This window comes from Glycine soja, chromosome 6 (genome assembly GCF_004193775.1).
Source record: "Glycine soja cultivar W05 chromosome 6, ASM419377v2, whole genome shotgun sequence".
In the NCBI taxonomy this organism is placed as follows: Eukaryota; Viridiplantae; Streptophyta; class Magnoliopsida; order Fabales; family Fabaceae; genus Glycine; species Glycine soja.
Window position 1 is genome coordinate 40,074,815 of NC_041007.1, and position 18,561 is coordinate 40,093,375.

The 18,561-nt window shown below is 32.5% G+C and overlaps 1 protein-coding gene across 1 annotated transcript; it reads left to right on the forward strand.

Annotated features, from left to right (window-relative positions):
* Window positions 1-608: 608 nt before the first annotated feature.
* On the forward strand, window positions 609-4,638 carry LOC114416936 (putative disease resistance RPP13-like protein 1). The gene has a single exon (XM_028381977.1). It carries the CDS (start codon window positions 721-723, stop codon window positions 4,429-4,431), a length of 3,711 nt encoding a protein of 1,236 aa, XP_028237778.1. The 5' UTR covers window positions 609-720; the 3' UTR covers window positions 4,432-4,638.
* The last annotated feature ends 13,923 nt before the right edge of the window (window positions 4,639-18,561 follow it).

Consider the following 18,561-nt stretch of genomic DNA (forward strand, 5'->3'; position numbering starts at 1 on the left):
ATTAGAATGTTAAGCGATTAATAGCAATGCATTAAAAAAAAATAAGGCCAGGTAATAATGAAGATAAAAGGATATCCAAGCAGTTTGAACAGTGAGAAAGATATCAATTTACATAAGCTTAATTATCAATTTCATCATCACGTTAATTTAAATTGTTTAATTTGATTCTCAAATTTTTTTAGAAGATTTAATTTAATTCTTAAATTTTTAAAAGATTGAATTTAATTCTCAAATTTTATAAATAAATCAACTTAATTTTCAAATTATTTTAATTGGTTTAATATAATCATCTAAGTACTTGAAAATTTAAGATCGAATTAATTTATTTTCAAGAATGATCAAAATAAATTTTTTAAAAATTTGAGAACTTAATTAAACCATTTAAAATAATTTAAAAATCAAATTGATAATTAAGTCATTTAGATTAACAAATGGTTTATTTATTCATTTATTCTTTGAAAATCCACAGGACAGATATTTAAGAAGTAAGAATTTTTTTTTTATCATGGTGTGTTGTCGGCAAGACTCAAAAGTTATTGGTTGACTGACCATTAAAAAAAAAATGTTCTCCATCCATAAAGAAAAGCCATCATTCATAAAATAGCTTATTGCTACTCATTTCATCAGAATATTGACCCTTCATTGCACTGCACTGAGTTGGCGTTAAGCCGCACTTCAAATCACTCATTTCCATTCATCCACTCCACTCTTCTTTCTCCTATGGCTGCAGAATTGGTTGGTGGTGCTCTTCTTTCGGCTTTCCTTCAGGTTGCGTTTGAGAAGCTTACTTCTCCTCAAGTTCTGGACTTCTTTCATGGAAGAAAACTCGATGAGAAGCTGCTGAGCAAGATGGAAATCAAGCTGCACTCCATCCAGGCTCTGGCTGATGATGCAGAACAAAAGCAGTTCAGAGATCCACATGTCAGAAACTGGCTTCTTAAGGTAAAAAATGTTGTGCTTGATGCCGAGGATGTCTTGGATGAGATACAATATGAAATCTCCAAATGCCAAGTGGAAGCTGAATCTGAATCTCAAACCTCTACAGGCTGTTCTTGCAAGGTACCAAATTTCTTCAAAACTTCTCATGCCAGTTCCTTTAACAAGGAAATTAAATCACGGATTGAACAAGTCCTTGACAGCCTAGAATTTCTCTCAAGCCAAAAGGGTGATCTAGGCTTGAAAAATGCTAGTGGTGTTGATTATGGATCTGGATCGGGTAGTGAAGTGTCACAAAAATTGCCATCTACATCTTTGCTGAGTGAAAGTGTTATTTATGGCAGAGATGATGACAAAGAAATGATCCTTAACTGGCTAAGATCTGACACTGAAGACTGTAACCAGCTCTCAGTACTTTCTATTGTAGGCATGGGCGGTGTGGGTAAGACCACGCTTGCCCAACATGTATATAATGACCCAAGGATAGAGGGTAAATTCGATATCAAAGCTTGGGTTTGTGTTTCAAATGAATTTGATGTTTTCAAGGTAACAAGAACAATTCTTGACACAATTACTAAATCAGTTGATGATAGTAGAGAGCTAGAAATGGTTCATGGAAGACTGAAAGAAAAATTGACAGGAAACAAATTCCTTCTTGTTTTGGATGACGTATGGAATGAAAACCGACATAAATGGGAAACTGTTCAGAGACCTCTTGATTGTGGGGCTCAAGGAAGTAGGATCCTTGTCACAACACGCAGTAAGAAAGTTGCTTCTACAATGCAGTCAAAAGAACATCACCTAGAGCAATTAGAAAAAGATCACTGTTGGCGGTTGTTTAATAAACATGCATTCCAAGATGATAATGCTCAATCAAATCCAGACTTTAAGGAGATTGGCATGAAGATAGTTGAAAAATGCAAGGGACTGCCTCTAGCCTTGAAAACAATTGGAAGTCTATTGCACAGAAAAACATCTATTTTAGAATGGGAAAGCATATTAAAAAGCAAGATATGGGAATTTTCAGAAGAGGACAGTGAAATTGTCCCTGCTTTAGCACTGAGCTATCACCACCTCCCTTCCCATCTCAAGAGATGTTTTGCTTACTGTGCCTTATTTCCCAAAGATTATGAGTTTGACAAGGAGTGTTTAATTCAGTTGTGGATGGCTGAAAATTTTCTACAATGTCATCAACAGAGTAAGAGTCCAGAAGAAGTTGGTGAACAGTACTTCAATGATCTATTATCAAGATCCTTCTTTCAACAATCAAGCATCAATGATCTATCACCAATATTTTTCTTAACAAGTTCTAGGATCAGAAACAAGACTTATTTTGTCATGCATGACCTTCTCAATGATTTGGCAAAGTATGTTGGTGGGGACATCTATTTCAGGTTGGAAGATGATCAAGCAAAAAGTATTCCAAAAACAGCTCGTCATTTTTCATTTGAAACCAACGACATCTATTGTTATGATGAGGAGCTTGGGAGTTTACATGATGTTGAAAGGTTTCGTACATTTATGCCAACAAGTAAGAGTATGGATTTTCTTTACTATAGTTGGTATTGCAAGATGTCAATACATCAATTGTTCTCCAAATTTAAGTTCTTACGGGTTTTATCTCTGCTTGGTTGTTCTGAACTTAAAGAGGTGCCTGACTCAGTAGGAAATCTAAAACATCTACATTCGTTAGACCTATCCAATACAAACATAAAAAAACTACCTGAATCAACATGTTCACTCTACAACTTGCAAATACTGAAGCTGAATGGTTGTTCACATATGAAGGAATTTCCCACAAATTTCCATAAACTCACCAATTTGCGTCGCCTTGAATTAATAAAAACTGAAGTGAGAAAGGTGCCCGAGCAGTTGGGAAAACTGAAGAATCTTCATGTATTGATGAGTTCATTTGATGTTGGCAAAAGTAGGGAGTTTGGTATTCATCAGCTAGGAGAACTCAATCTTCATGGAAGGATATCAATTGGGGAGCTACAGAACATTGAGAATCCCTCGGATGCATTGGCAGTGGATTTGAAAAACAAAATACACCTTGTGGAGATAGACTTAAAATGGGTTAGGGACCAGAACCCCGATGATTCAATTAAAGAAAGGGATGAAATTGTAATTCAGAATCTACAACCTTCCAAACACTTGGAGAAGTTGTCAATTGGACACTATGGTGGTACAAAATTTCCATCTTGGCTATCTGATAATTCATTATCAAATGTGGTGTCTTTAAGGTTGACCGACTGTAAATATTGCCTGTGTTTGCCTCGCTTTGGACTTTTGCCATTTCTGAAGGATCTGGTGATTAAAAGGCTTGATGGGATAGTGAGTATTGATGCTGATTTTTATGGGAATAACTCTTCTTCATTTACATCTTTGGAAACGTTGAAGTTCTCCGCCATGAAAGAATGGGAAAAATGGGAATGTCAAGCCGTTACAGGTGCTTTTCCTCGTCTTCAACGTCTTTCTATTAAGAGATGTCCCAAGCTGAAAGGGCACCTGCCAGAGCAACTTCTTCATTTAAAGAGACTAGATATTGAACACTGTGAACAACTTGTGGCTTCTTCTCCCATCTCTACAGAAATTCGTGAATTAAATTTAAAGGAGTGTGGAAAGCTGCAATTTGATTTTCATCCAACTACTTTGAAAAAGCTCACCATCTGCGGATACATCATGGAAGCATCAATGCTGGAAAGGATAGGACACATCACATTTGTTACTTCTCTGGAGTACTTGTATATTTATAATTGCCTGAATATGAATATTCCAATGACTGGTTGCTACAATTTCCTTGTATCATTGAGTATCATCAATGGCTGCGACTCTCTAACAACCTTTCCACTAGATTTCTTCCCAAAGCTAGAGTACCTTTTTCTCCGGGGGTGTCGTAATCTACATGTGATTTCACAGGGACTTGCTCATAATCATCTCAAGGATCTTGTAATCAGTGAGTGCGCTCAATTTGAAGCATTACCTGAACGCATGCACGCCCTCCTTCCATATCTTGATGTGATACAGATAGATGATTGTCCAAAATTTGAGTCGTTTCCTAACCGAGGTTTGCCATCAAATCTAAAAAAGATGTATATTGATAAGTGCTCCAAACTTATCATGTCTCTAAAAGAAGCTTTGGGAGGCAATCTCTCTCTGGAAACCTTGGGTATTGGACTCGACATGGAGTCTTTCCCTGATGAAGGTTTGCTGCCACTTTCTCTTACATCTCTATGCATCTATAATAGTCTAAATCTTAAAAGGCTGGATTACAAGGGTATCTGCAACCTTTCCTCTCTCAAGGAATTGATTCTTTTTGACTGCCCAAGCCTCCAATGCTTACCAGAGGAGGGTCTGCCCAAATCCATTTCAACTCTTAAAATCTTGGGCAACTGTCCGTTGCTCAAAGAGCGCTGCCAAAAACCAGAAGGCGAAGACTGGGGAAAGATTGCTCACATTAGGTTTATTTATGTGGGTAGTCATTTAGTATTGTAGGGTTCTCTTGTGCTTCTTCGAGGATCTAGGAAATCACTGATTAATTATTTTCCAAACTTATTTCTTTGTGGTTGTAGCAGCCAGAGTTATTATATATTATGTGCAACGTATTTCAAAGTTGAATTTTATTCCAATTTTTTGCAAGAAATGATTTGTGTTATTGGTAACTAGAGATCATGGTATGTATGATTTTTTAAAGTGGTTTGATACTCCATCCAAGGTCATAGCTTTTAATTGAAGCTATGCCTTTAATTGCCACTGTTATTATTTGTTTCTTGGCTTAGTTGTTCATTGGTGAAACGAATATGCATAAGCCAAACAACTTTTTTATAAATTAGTGGAAAACATCATTTTAATGTAGCAACAACTTGGGAATTAAGCTGCAGGTGAGAATGCAAGTTAACATGGAACTAAGAATTTCAACAAGATCTAAGTTTTTTACTGTCTTATTAATTTTGCATGCTATTCCTGTACTGGTTAGGAATTTGTTACTTCTTCAATATTGTACAAGGACAATAATCCTTATGATTTCTGATGCTTGATGAAACATAGGGCAGATTGCTTTTTCTTTTGTTGCGCATGACAAATTTGAATGCCGTATATGATTGAGTGACTGCTATTTTGAATACTGTTTTCCTTTTAGTTTAGTATCTTAAAATATTTGGCCTTTTTGGTTATAATGTGATAAATACATGAAAGTCTGTTGGATATTAATTTTCCAATCTTTATATAGGGTTGGTTGACTGGCAGATGCTATACAAGGATCTAGATACTCTAAAGGGCAGCATGTGTGTCAATATGTAAAATTTGTCTGCTATATAGAAAAACAGAACATGGAACACAGAAATTAAATTTGTGCAGAAAATGGTACATAGAAAATTTGTGCTGAAACACAAATTAAAACCGATCCATGAGAACATGGTACACACTTCACAGTATCCATGTTTGCAGGTTACATATGTTAGTTTTACATAAGAGCTTCCTATGCTTCCAAATATTGGTTACATATCTTAGTCTTACATCTACACTTCCCGTGCTTCCAAATTCAGCATGTCACATGTGCTACAGATTCACTCACTAATATCCTTGTAGTTGATATTCTGTAACTGCCTTTGCCATCAAACCACTACCTTTGCCCACCATAAGATAACAACCTCTTTCTTCTCTACACATGACAATAACTGCTCAATCAGGCAAATTCACGAGCACCTGTTGGGCTAATTTTATTTTTCTTTTTGACTAAATGAATCGATGTAAATGGCATCACCCCCTTACGCATCAAGCTACTAAAATTTTCAGATTGATGGAGAACTGGATGAAATCCCCCAATGGCATGTATAGCAGAATCTTGTTTTAGTGAGGGAGCACAAAGCACTACCACATGAAATACAGGGTGAATTGAATGTTTAAGATTAAGTTTTTTTAGTTTTACTTAGTAAAAAATGTACTGCCAAATGTTATTGATATTAAAGGAGCAGATTGGGTATTTCGTTCTTCTAGTGTTTTTTTTATTTTTATGAAAACCCATTTATATTGATAATACTTATCACTGCATGTTTCATGTTTCGTAGACATTTTAGATCAGCCCACCAAAAAAACAAGGTAAGTCCTTAATTATTTTAAACTCGTATGAGATGGCATCATAGATAAAGGTTATTATGCTCATCATGTAGTTTAAAAAAAAATCACAGTAACATTTGGAGACATGTGAGGAAAACTGCTTGTTCCATAGTTCCTATCAAGGAGGTGTATGCTGCCACTAACCATCTGAATGTAATGAATACCATTTGTTTGATTCATTATGCAAATTAATAAGCTTTAGGTGCTAAATAATATACAATGTTTTCATGATAAAAGCCTCTGTTGACCATCGGAACAAGATTTCCAAAGGGTGCCTCTGGAAATGCAGTCCTTGCATTCATGAACCTGAACTGTGAGATGAAGATCGAAGATCAAAGATCGGATGGTTCATGTCTCGAATACTTAATTTAAATTAGATTGGTGGAGATAAAATATAATTGGTCTGATCTTCATACAATGGTTGCGATTAGCCAAATGCCTGAATATGGGAAAATTCCCTGACTGCCGTGAATCCCAATCCCTCTAATTAAATAAGCTTTAGAATGCAGCACTGAACTAAAAAATTTCTTGGGTCATTTATATACAATCTAGTAAGTAATGCACCAAAGTTCCAATTTTTGCATCAAAGGACAGAGCTGATAGCACAAAAACTAAATGGCAAAAAAATACAACCAAATCTTAACACTGAGTTTTATCAATGGAGGAGGTGTCAATAAATGAAGTTGGCTCCTATAATAAAATGTTTCATTTATCACAGGGCATGTTGTTTTTTTGTAGTTACTGATATAATGCGTCCACTTTTACTGGTCGACTCATTGTTGCAGTCTCTAAGGCTTCGTGCCTATAGTCAGAATGAATACTTATATTCAAAGCATTTTAGGGATTAAAAACGAAGTAAAAATATTTTATAAGAACTAAAATGAAAAAAAATATTTGTAAAGACAAAAATGAAAAAAAATACATATTATATTATAGAGACCAAAAATACATTTAACTATTTAAGCAAAAAATATAGTCAAATTTGTCTTTGATTATTAAGTAATAAATTAATCTTTGAAAGATGAAAACATAAATTTAATATAATGGTTAACTATTAAATTTAATGATTGATTTTCTTAAAATCTCATTGTTAACAATTAAATTTCAAAAAAAAAATGATTCATGAAAATTTATTATTAAAATAACTTGATCATTCTTTTACACAGACATATATATATATATATATATATATATATATATATATATATATATATATATATATATATATATATATATATATAACTTAATACATCTTGCTCATCTTTCAAATATTTTAGATAATACTTTAAATAAAAAAAGTATTTTGAACAATGAAAAAAATACTATCTAAAACATCTTAAAAATGAAAAATAAAACAAATATATTTTACAAAAGACTAAAATAAAAAAATACTAAATTTTAAAAGAAAAATATATTTAAGCCTGTACATAGTGAGAAGGGGAGGATAATTTTGGAGAGGATGAGGAGTAAATAAGATTTACTCTTAAAGAGTATATATCCCATGATTCTCGTCACTCATGTCCTTTGGTCATTCACTCGATCCACTTCATATAATTTTCTCCACATTGTGTACCATTACTTACGGTCATGGCTACATGGCAACAGCAACATCGTTCGATATTTTTCACATTAGTGGCAGTGGCACCGCTAGTTTTGGTTCTTTATTGATCTAATGTCATCAACTTTTAAAAAACTCTCAAGCTTGGTCACAGAAAAATATAAATTAATCATTTTAATAGATAAATAGTTTTAAATTATAAGAATGATTAAATAAAAAATTAAAATGGTAAATTGAATTAAAACTATTAGAAAAATTCATGAGAATATATTATTTGAGGATATATTATAATTTCTTTATGTGTAGTTACATCCTATGGCGACCTATCAGGCTGTCACTCAATGAGCACGTGGTTCCACCTGAATGCCAATTCTCATTCTTCCTAAACATCGATCCCACATAGCAGTGGTGACAATGAAAAAAAAAATATAGGCAAATTTGTCTTTGATGGTAGAAAATGAAAAATATAAATTTAATTTTTAAATAAGTAAAAAATGAAATAAATTAATTTTATTATTAAATTTATAAGATTAATTTATTATTAATATAAATTATAATATTTAAGAACTAATTTTATGATATGTTATATTTTTTATGATTAATTTGACATTAAATTATAAAACTTAAAAATTAATTTATTATTAAATTATCTACAAAATTAATTTATTATTCTTTTTATTTATTCATAGATTAAATTTTAATTTTTATCTTTTAAAAATTAATTTATTTTATATTTTTATGTTCAAATTTGACTAATTAAAAAATAGTGAGATTAAATAAATTAAAAAGCTAGCTAAAGGGGAAGAATTCTCTCATTCCGAGACAATTCATAAACTTGTCAGAAATTTCATTTATCGGTTTGATGTTAAATGATTGAAGGCATCTCAGCACATGACAAGACTTTCTCTTTTTTTTTTTTAAAAAAAAAGAAAAACTTTAAAAGAATAAAAGGAGGGAAATTTAATGCAATGAGTCGATGAGAACGAGATACGGAACCCAGCATGTTGGTTTCTCTCTCGGCTTCAGGTTTCAGTGGGTGTGACTTGTGAGTCTGTGAGAGATATTCTTTTTTTTTATAAAAAAAAAACAAATACTTTTTTCCTTACAAGATGGCTCAAGCATCACGATCCCGATGAGTTAAATAGTGTGTCAGAATATTAAGAAAACAAACCTAGAAGTGATCTAATATATAATTATCAACGTATGTGTGTAACTAACTAAGGACATAAAATTGAATGATTTGGACTCGTGGTGCGTGGCTGATCATTAATTTTATCACATTTGGATGGGCGTACGATTATAGCTATAATGCTAAGTATTCTTAGATTTGGTGATTGAAGTTAAATTACTGGATTTAATAATGTTACATTAGTCGTCCTTTTCTAGACAAACTTTTTATAGTGTATGGTGAAGGTAAGGGTGCATGTCATGAACAATGGTTGGCACTCTTTTTTGTTAATCATGCATGACACCAATCGCGTAATATATTAATATTCACCACCATATGCGCATCGTGTAGCTATGATAACGATCAATGATAACTTTAACGAGTCAAACTTCATACAATTTGCATATGTGTCTTAATCATGGTTTTTGATATATATTAAAATTAAAGCAAAAGCTTGTAGCTAAAAAAAAGATGAAGTTGAAAAATACAAACTATCTTGAAATTTTATGGATTAACCGTTGTATAATTATTACATTAAATATATGATTATTAATATCAATTATGTAAATAAAATATATGATATGTTAATTAATGGATATTAGTTTTTGCCTGATCTTACAAGTTTTCCTATGATGGGTAGGGTCTCACTCGATGTCCAGACGAAGGATCTCTGCTCTCGTATGGTGTTTTAAAATTGTTGTCTCATTAGATAATTTTTATTATAGCTCACAACATTGTGTGAAAACTCTATCCACCAAACAGAGAGTAGTATTTCTCTCATTTAGTGTTTGGGATTCAATCGAGTTATTAAAGACGAATTTCATCTCTTCTTTAAATCTACCTCACTAACTATATTATGGTTGTTTTGTGCTGTAATAACATTAAAATTCTTATAAAATTAATCTTAAAACCAATCGCTTAACCTCCACCTAATTTTGTTTGGCATGCGCATGGCATTGTTCACGCATCAAGAATTGTTGATTCCAATTGTATACATATTTCACTCCGCTTTGTAAATTGATTTTGATACTAGTTTATTGTTTTCATTTCCTTTTGTTTGATATTTGACTGTTTTTAGTTAATTGAAGAAGTCAATATCTTTTTTCTTTAAGTTTTGATGGTAACATATGTTCTTTTTTTTTTTTTTGCAATTCTTTGAAACATGACAATTTTTTGGCGCTTGAATCATTGGCATCATGATAATTCATCTTTGAATTTTTCTTTTTAATTCTTTGGTATCTTGTTGTTTTTTTCTTTTTTTTTTATCAAGATTTGTCAATATCTTTATATCAATATCTTTTTTTATTTATTAAGATAGGATACGATCATCAGATATCGAAAATCATAATCCTTTTATAAAATAATTAATTTTTGTAGAATATCATGATCTTTAAATACATATTTTCAAAATTTGGAGCTAAAATATTTTGTGGATATTTTATATCATAAATATATAACTTCTCTTTCTCAAAGTATCGTGATTGAGAAATTAAATTTTAGGCACTTATTTGATACTTTAAAATATTTTCTTTTGATTTATTTGAGAGTACTTTGTGTGGTCTAATATTGTGCTCATATTTTCTGCCTAAAGATTATGTGCATAATTATAAAAATATTAAATAAATTTGATTGCAATGTGCTCCTTCTGTTAAGGCATTTGTTTGAGAAATTATTATTGGGCATTGTGAAATTAATATTTGTCATTTTGTATGCTTTTTTATACATTTCATGCTTAATGCTATTTTTTAATTTTCTTGCAAGCATGGTGTTTAACATTTTGAATAATTCTCCTCTCACCTATGGTGGGAACAATTATATAAAATTTATGTAATTTAAATTATTTGTTTGTGTTTAATATTTTGGATAATTGTCATCTCACCTATAGTAGGAGCAATTGTATAAAATTTGAGTAATTAATACAATTTTTATAATTTTTTGAATAATTGTTATCTCACCTATGGTGGGACACAATTATGATAAAATTTGTGAAATGAATATGATTTATTTGTGTCTAATCACTACTACAAAATATGTTTTTAACATCATCTATTTAACATTGGTTTTAAGAAAATCAACTTTAAAAAATGTGCAATGGAATTTTTGTAAATAAAATATCATCCTTAACATCGGTAATCAATGTTGTTAGTAATAGTTTAACATCGCTTATTATGAAATTGATGTTATTAGTGCTCAGTTGACATCAATTTTATTAAAAACAGATGTTGTGATTGATCCTTTAACATCAATATTTTGAAAAACCAATGTTGTGATTGATCCTTTAACATCAATATTTTGAAAAACCAATGTTGTCAATCTTCAACTCTCAAAATCACACTCTTTTTTTCCTTTAACCCCAAATCCCAAAACCCTATCTCATAGATCTCATCAATTTAATTCAATTCCATCAAGATGGATGCCACCGTCACTCAGCTCAGTCCCTCCTACAATGTCACTACTGAACCGCCACACCATAGTGTTTGCCTGCGACTGGTCCAGTTGACGCTCTTTTGTCACAAGCCACTGGAGCTCGTCGAAAAGAACTACAAAGAGGATGAACACAATAGGGATTGCTCCGATTTTGAGAATCACAAGCCCAAGGCTAAAGCCACTACTTGAAAAAAGTTTCTAAGGTAGTTAATTTATCTTCTATTTTTTGAACTTCTGGCAGAAGTTTAAGCAGATGCTCAATTAAATCAGTAGTTATTATTATTAACAAGAAAACACATCTTCAACCCAATTTTATGTTTATTGTGTTTTTTATTTATCCTTCTCCTACACGTAGAGTACTCTATAATCATCGACAAATAAACCCTAATTTTTTTTTTGAAGCCAAATTGAAAAGAAAAGATAATAAGTTACTCAAATAACTAGTTAGGGCTTGGATCTGCACATATGGAAGCAAGTTTCTCCCATGAAAGGCAAATAAAAAAGAACGAAAAGGGTTCAAGTTAGAATGAGTTTACCTTCGCTTCATTTCAATTGCGCTAAATCTTTTGCATTTTTCATAGCTTCATTTTTCTTTTATTCTTCTCATTTGTACATTGCTTCAATTTTTATAAATGATAAATGATTTAATTGAACTTTTGGTAAATGACTCCTTTGCATGAACTACTCTTTTCTAAGTGCAAAGGTATGAGTGTAGTACATAAAAATTTGAGTGTTGCTTTAGACATGTGTACCTCAAGCAATGATCTTCATCCTAATTTGAATTTGAATGTCAACTTTGGTGCCAAATTTCACTGCATTTTTTGCCAATTATTGTCGATAAATAAGTTAGATTTGGTTATGCAGTTCATATCATCACCAACCATTGTTTCAATCCTTATCCTCTTCCATCTTTGTTTTATGTCCATTATTTCTTTACCAAGATGTGTGCTCTATTTGACAGATTAAGGGATGTCTCAACAGTCAAACTCATGTGGAGTTTTAAGGCTAAGGTAATATGCATGTCAGTGTGTGGAATATGTAAGAACTAAAAGACTTATGTGGTTTTTTATTATCTAATTTGATGCATTACATGATTTTTTGATGTGATGACTTCTTAATAGAGTAATAAATGAGGTTTTCTTTCTTCTAACTTTATACAATGTTTAGTTCTTTTCTTCTTTCATAATGTAGTGAAATGTTTTATAGTGCAATGTCCAATTCTTTTCTTTTTTCATAAAGCATGTGCAGAGGTTAAAGCCAATTATATAAGTTAAATGTACCAATTAACTTGGTGAATTACATTGAGTGTGATCACAAGGTAGTATTAAAAAAAGCAAGATTGAGAGTAAGGATAAGGCCAAGCATCATCAACTATCACCCTTTAAGATTCAAAAGCTAAATTTGATCAACTTTTATTCCTAAAAGCATGGAATTTGTTGGTGAAATTACTATGGAAAAGAACTTGAACCTCAGACTCAACTCTCTCTTCTCATGCATTCTTTGATCTAAATGCTTCATAGATGGGTTATGGGCTAGTTGTGGGGATGAGAGGATCATAATGTTCACGACCCCATTTTAGGTGATGTTGTAGTTTTGGATTTTGATTTTGCTTTGTATGTGGTAGCCAAATATTATACGATATAGTTCCAAATCCATATTGTTTTTATGATTATTTGCAAGAGCCAATGGCTGAGCACAAAGGAATAAAGGAGTTATGTGAAAAGCAACTTCAACATGGAAGGCACAACCCCATTCCCCTCAGTTCATTCAAATGTCTTGACCCAGCTTTCTTTCATTCAGGTGCTAAAACAAGCTTTCCTTCTCTCTTTGTGTTGTTACTTTGTTAATATGTGTGTGTGTGTGTGTGTATCTTACTATCACTAATTTGTTCTAATAATCAATAATTAATATCTTTAAGAAATTGCTTCACTTTTTTTTTTTTACAGAAAATTACTTCACTTAAAATGTGGTCTTCAACCAACGAAATATTTAAGAAGTTATTTACTAAAAAGAGAGAAACCCAATTAAGAAAATGACAATTAGTGTGTGATGCATTACAAAAATTGCTATGCATTTTGTCTCTGTTCCTTAACTCCACCAACTGAAATGTGGAATTGCAATTTGAAAATCTAATTAGCTAAGGCAGGGCTAGTGACTAGAGTGAAGTTGTAACAAGGTAGTCATACTGGAAGGTGCAGCTAGATCACCTCCTTTTCAGGGAGAGCTAATGCTTGTTGGGTAGTTTAGTTTGACACTGCTTCACACCCAAAAAGAAGCGAGTTATGTCTGAGTAAAATTTGGAGATGGAAGTCTTCTTTCGTTTCTTGATGGTGAAGTAAGACTAAACTCATGAGCTTATTATCCTAGGTCGGAACAAGTTGATAGGAGCTACTTTTGTTTTTTTGGTTAAAAATCAAAATTAGCATATTTTGGGGAGATTAGGTTTATGGGTCTTCTCCTCACTTATATGGTGCTCAACCTTTTTACTTCTACCCGATGTGGGACTTCATCTCACACTTGTAACCCGACACATCTCCCCCTCAAGTGTGAGCCGGTCACCAACTTGAACCATTGGCTCTAATACCAATTGTTGGAGAGATTCGAAGGGTATACCTGTGGACCATGAGCCACCACATAAGGAAGTCTGACACCACACTCTAACCCAAAACCTTAAGGCTCAGGTTTATGGGTCTTCTCCTCACTTATATGGTATTCAACCTTTCCACTTCTACCTGATGTGGAACTTCACCTCACACTTGTACTCTAACATATCTCCCCCTCAAGTGTGAGTCTCTTCCACATGGTAGCCTCCCCCTCTAGGGAAAGTCTTTATCATCCACAAGTATAGCCATTCTGGCCACCTATGGTACTTGCACCGCCGCTCCATCTACGGGACACGCTGCCTGGACTCACCGCCAGGAAGACTTTCAATACAAGGGATTCCCAAGGCCGAGATCCATCACCGCCATCTTACTCGTCTGAGTCAGTCACCAAGTCGAACCATCTAGCTCTGATACCAATTGTTAGGGAGATTTGAGGGGTACACCTGTGGACCACGAGTCACCACATAAGGAGGCCTGACACCATACTCTAACCCAAAACCTTAAGACTTAGGTTTATGGGTCTTCTCCTCACTTGTATGGTGCTCAACCTTTCACTTCTACCTGATGTGGGACTTCACCTCAAACTTGTACTCTAACATATCTCCCCCTCAAGTGTGAGTCTCTTCCACATGGTAGCCTCCCCCTCTAGGGAAAGTCTTTATCATCCACAAGTATAGCCATTTTGGCCACCTACGGTACTTGCATACTCGTCTGAGTCGATCACCAACTTGAACCATTGGCTCAGATACCAATTGTTGGAGAGATTCGAGGGGTACATCTGTGGACCACGAGCCACCACATAAGGAAGCTTGACACCACACTCTAACCCAAAACCTTAAGGCTCAGGTTTATGGGTCTTCTCCTCACTTATATGATGCTCAACCTTTCCACTTCTACCCAATGTGAGACTTTATCTCACACTTGTAACCCAACAACATATATTTAGTTCTTAACGACTATGGAATTTTGTTCTCCTTAGATCATGGGTTAAATAAAGGAGAAAAAATAAAAGCACGACCACACCAGCATTTTCATACTCATTCATATCAGATTCCTCTTAATTAGTCAAATTAATTTTAGAACCTTTCTTTGTTTATGATATATTTGGGAGTTAAAGTTTAATAAAAAAGAAAGGATAAAAATATTTTTAATATTAAAGAAATACAAAAAGTAAAAACACAAACTCAATATTTTTAATCTTTTGTTTATTTTTAAAATATATAATTCTTTTAATTTAAAAATAATATATTTATTTTCTCTTTACTCTTTAAAATTCGACTTCGAAATATACCACGTTTTATTGGACATGTAGCAAATTTCTTAAAATCCATAAACTTCTATATCTCTTACATATTATGGCTTTTATGTGTTGCCTTGTGTTGTCCTTCCGTTTCATTCAACCAAAATGGCACTCACTCTTTTCCCTAGTTCTTTGTCGTGTCCAAAGTCCACAACCAAAACTAAACCTATAGTAATCTGTAAAGCAATCAAAAAGTCCAATTAGCAGTGGTTAACATTGCACTTGTTGGATGAAACTCAAGGACAATAAACATGTAGTAGTAGTAGTAGTAGTTACCATACAACATATTATTATTTTTACAAATATAGATGAATGCAAAAAGAAGAAGGCTTGTTAGTGCCCTGGATGTAGCTGCAAGAATGTATTACCAAAATGATAAACTATCCTTGCAAGTCAATGCAAAAAAAAACCTCATGAACTGAAACAATACGAAACTATTTTTCATGTATATGTATATTTTATTGTTTAGATTTTGTGGAATTCATACATGTATTCATTTGTAGCTACTAATGTCCTATTCTCTTCCCCTACATGTGTTCATTTGCAAGAATGGCTAATTCAAGGTACATGACCACTTTGTTGCATGGGATTTTCTAGAGAAATGATTTCTAAAGTAATTAAGGAATATGGTAAAGCATTTCTTTATCCTATTTCAATATAGATTAAGTAATAAAGTTATTCCTATGCTTGTTTTATTTCTCTTCATCCCTGCCTTTTTCTCTCTCAATAGTTTTCTAATATTCCTTGTAACTCACCACCACTTCCCAATGAGAAGAAACTCTTGTTTGATGCCTCAGACAATACCCTCTTCTCCATCTACAAGGAGTTGGTGTTTAGTGTAGAGGACCCTCAAAACACTTACTAGAGAAGCAACAAACAACTTCATATATAATATTAAAACTAAATGTATCTTTTTTATTAGATGGATATAAATGCATTCATGCAAGTGTTGAAGTTTGTCAAGCATGGCAACATATCTGGAAGGTGATTTTATGAAACTAAGAATTATCAAAGTGAGTATATACTAGTTATTGATTATAAACTGGAACTTTGGTCTTAAGCTTTTATTTTACTCTAGTAATTCATCTTTAGCAAAAGAGTATTGATAATGATTTTCTTGTAAACATTTTGCTCTTTGGTTTTTTGAACATTGATGTTTTTTTTTTCTTTCCTTTTTTTTTGGTATTTCGAAATTTGACATTTTTATGTAATTAGTTTAGGTTGGTAAGCAACTCGCTCTTGGGGTCAATGTAATATGGACAATGTGTTCTTAGTAAATTATACTTGGATGAAATAAGGTTAACTTTTAAGGTTTTCTATATAAATATTAAGCTAAAGAGATGAATGGAGAACCAAATATTGTTAATAGAAGTGCATTAAATTTTTTGTTTAAGCTTTTATTGTGTCTTTTAAAATTACAAGGAGGGAAATAAAGAGAAATAGGTCATTTTTTTAAAAATGGCATTCTAATCGGTTATGTAATTAAACGATGTAGAAAGTGACTATACATCATCGATTATAGGAAAAACCGATGTAGAAAGTGCTATTTTCTACATCAATTTTGGGCAAAATCAATGTTGTATAGTACTTTCAACATTGGTTTTGGTATAACCGATGTTGTTTTTGCTGCTATACAACATCGATTTTGGGAAGAATCAATGTAGATTATGATTTTCAACATCGATTTTTATATCCGATGTAAAAAATGACCTACTTGTAATGAAAATCGTTTCAATATAGGTTCAAAATTGATGTTGAATGTTCTCTAGAATCGATGTTAATGACTTATTTTCTAGTAGTGAATATTTTAGATAATTTTCATCTCACTTATCATGGGAACACTTGTTCAAAATTTGTGTAATTAGCGTGATTTTATTCGTATTTAATATTGTATTGATAATAATTATACCTTATCGACATATTGTTATTAATTTGATTTGTGTTGATACAATGTATTTTGGTTTTATTTTTGCCAATTTTGTACCGGTACCCTATTGGTGCTAGGATTTTTGTGGCATAAGTTTGTATATTACATCTTTGTTACATTTGATATGATGTATTTTGGTTTTTCTTGTGTCAATTTTGTTCTAGCACCTTATTGGTGTTGAGTTTTTTTGTGTGACATGAGTTTATACATCATATCTTTGTTATATTTCTTGTTCATTGTGGTTTGGAACCCTTAGGCAAGATCATAGTGGATAAGAAATTTTCTATGTTGGGCCTGTTTTGTAGTGCATATTAAAGTAATGTTATTATTGTTTTGTAGTGCAAATTGTGATCCATGAAACTAGAGATTGATGATGGTTTCTTGATTTGGAAGATTCTAGAGTCATTACCATCTCAATTTGATGTTCTAATGACATCTTATAACACTCAAAAATCATGAATGGGCCATTGATGATACCATCACTATTGTTACTCAGGAGGAAGAGTCTATGAAGAAGGGTAAGTCTCACATTGTTCGGCGTGTTGCTATACCTTATAAAGGCAAATATGTTGCTTCCACATCTAGTACTAAGGATGAGAAAAAGGATAATGATGGCAAACTTAACTATGGCAAGAAGAAGGTAGAGGATGCAACATAGTATTTGGGCCTAACAAGAATTCATTTAAAGTGAGTTGCATGTATTGCAAGAAGTATGGACATAAACTAAGTGATTTTTATTTTCTCAAGAAGAAAAATCAAAAGGAAGGAACTCAAGAGCCAGATGAAGTTAAGTGAAGTTGAGTACCAAATTGCTATGGATAGTTTCATCGGATCTACCTTTTGAACATGTCTTAGTTTTTTTTCATTTTAGGAGAAATTTGTTTCCAATTTCAGCTTTTGAATAATTATAGTTACGCTCCTTTTTTAATTTCCTCATGTCTACCTTTTGAAGATGTCTTATTTTTTTCATAATATTATATAGGCTTAATGATATGGGCATAAATATTAATATCTAAAGATAATGGGAGCGAATTCTTGATATTAATTTATTGAGTGGATTTGTCTCATATGTTAATGATATCAGTTGATTGTTTTTTTCTTGACCAAGACTAATTGTATGTTGAGTAGTTGCTTTGATGAAGGACCTAAGTGACACTTTAAGATATTTTAGGCATCCCTTTTGTGATAGGTCATGCAACATTCTTAAATAGTATAAAAAATATAAAAGAAGAATCAAATGATTCAATTGGTATTTTGGCTCCTCACTCCTTGTTTATTGTGCTTGTTAGAAAGAACAGAAATCATCTAAGCTCAAATATCTTCATAATGATAGAGAAATGCTTGATATAGATAATGTCCCAAATGCTTCAGTTTTTTATAACCTAATGTAGGGTCCAGTTTGTGTTCTTGTCCCAATATTGTCTTTGGTATTAAATACCTTAGATAGATACTTAAGCAACCCAGTTTTGGGTCATTAGAAAGCCATATAAGGTCTATAGACTTGCAGGGCCTTTTGTGTGCGAATTC

Bases quoted from the DNA above. Each gene is read 5' to 3' on its own strand.
- LOC114416936 (XM_028381977.1), top strand. From the start codon at position 721: ATGGCTGCAGAATTGGTTGGTGGTGCTCTTCTTTCGGCTTTCCTTCAG.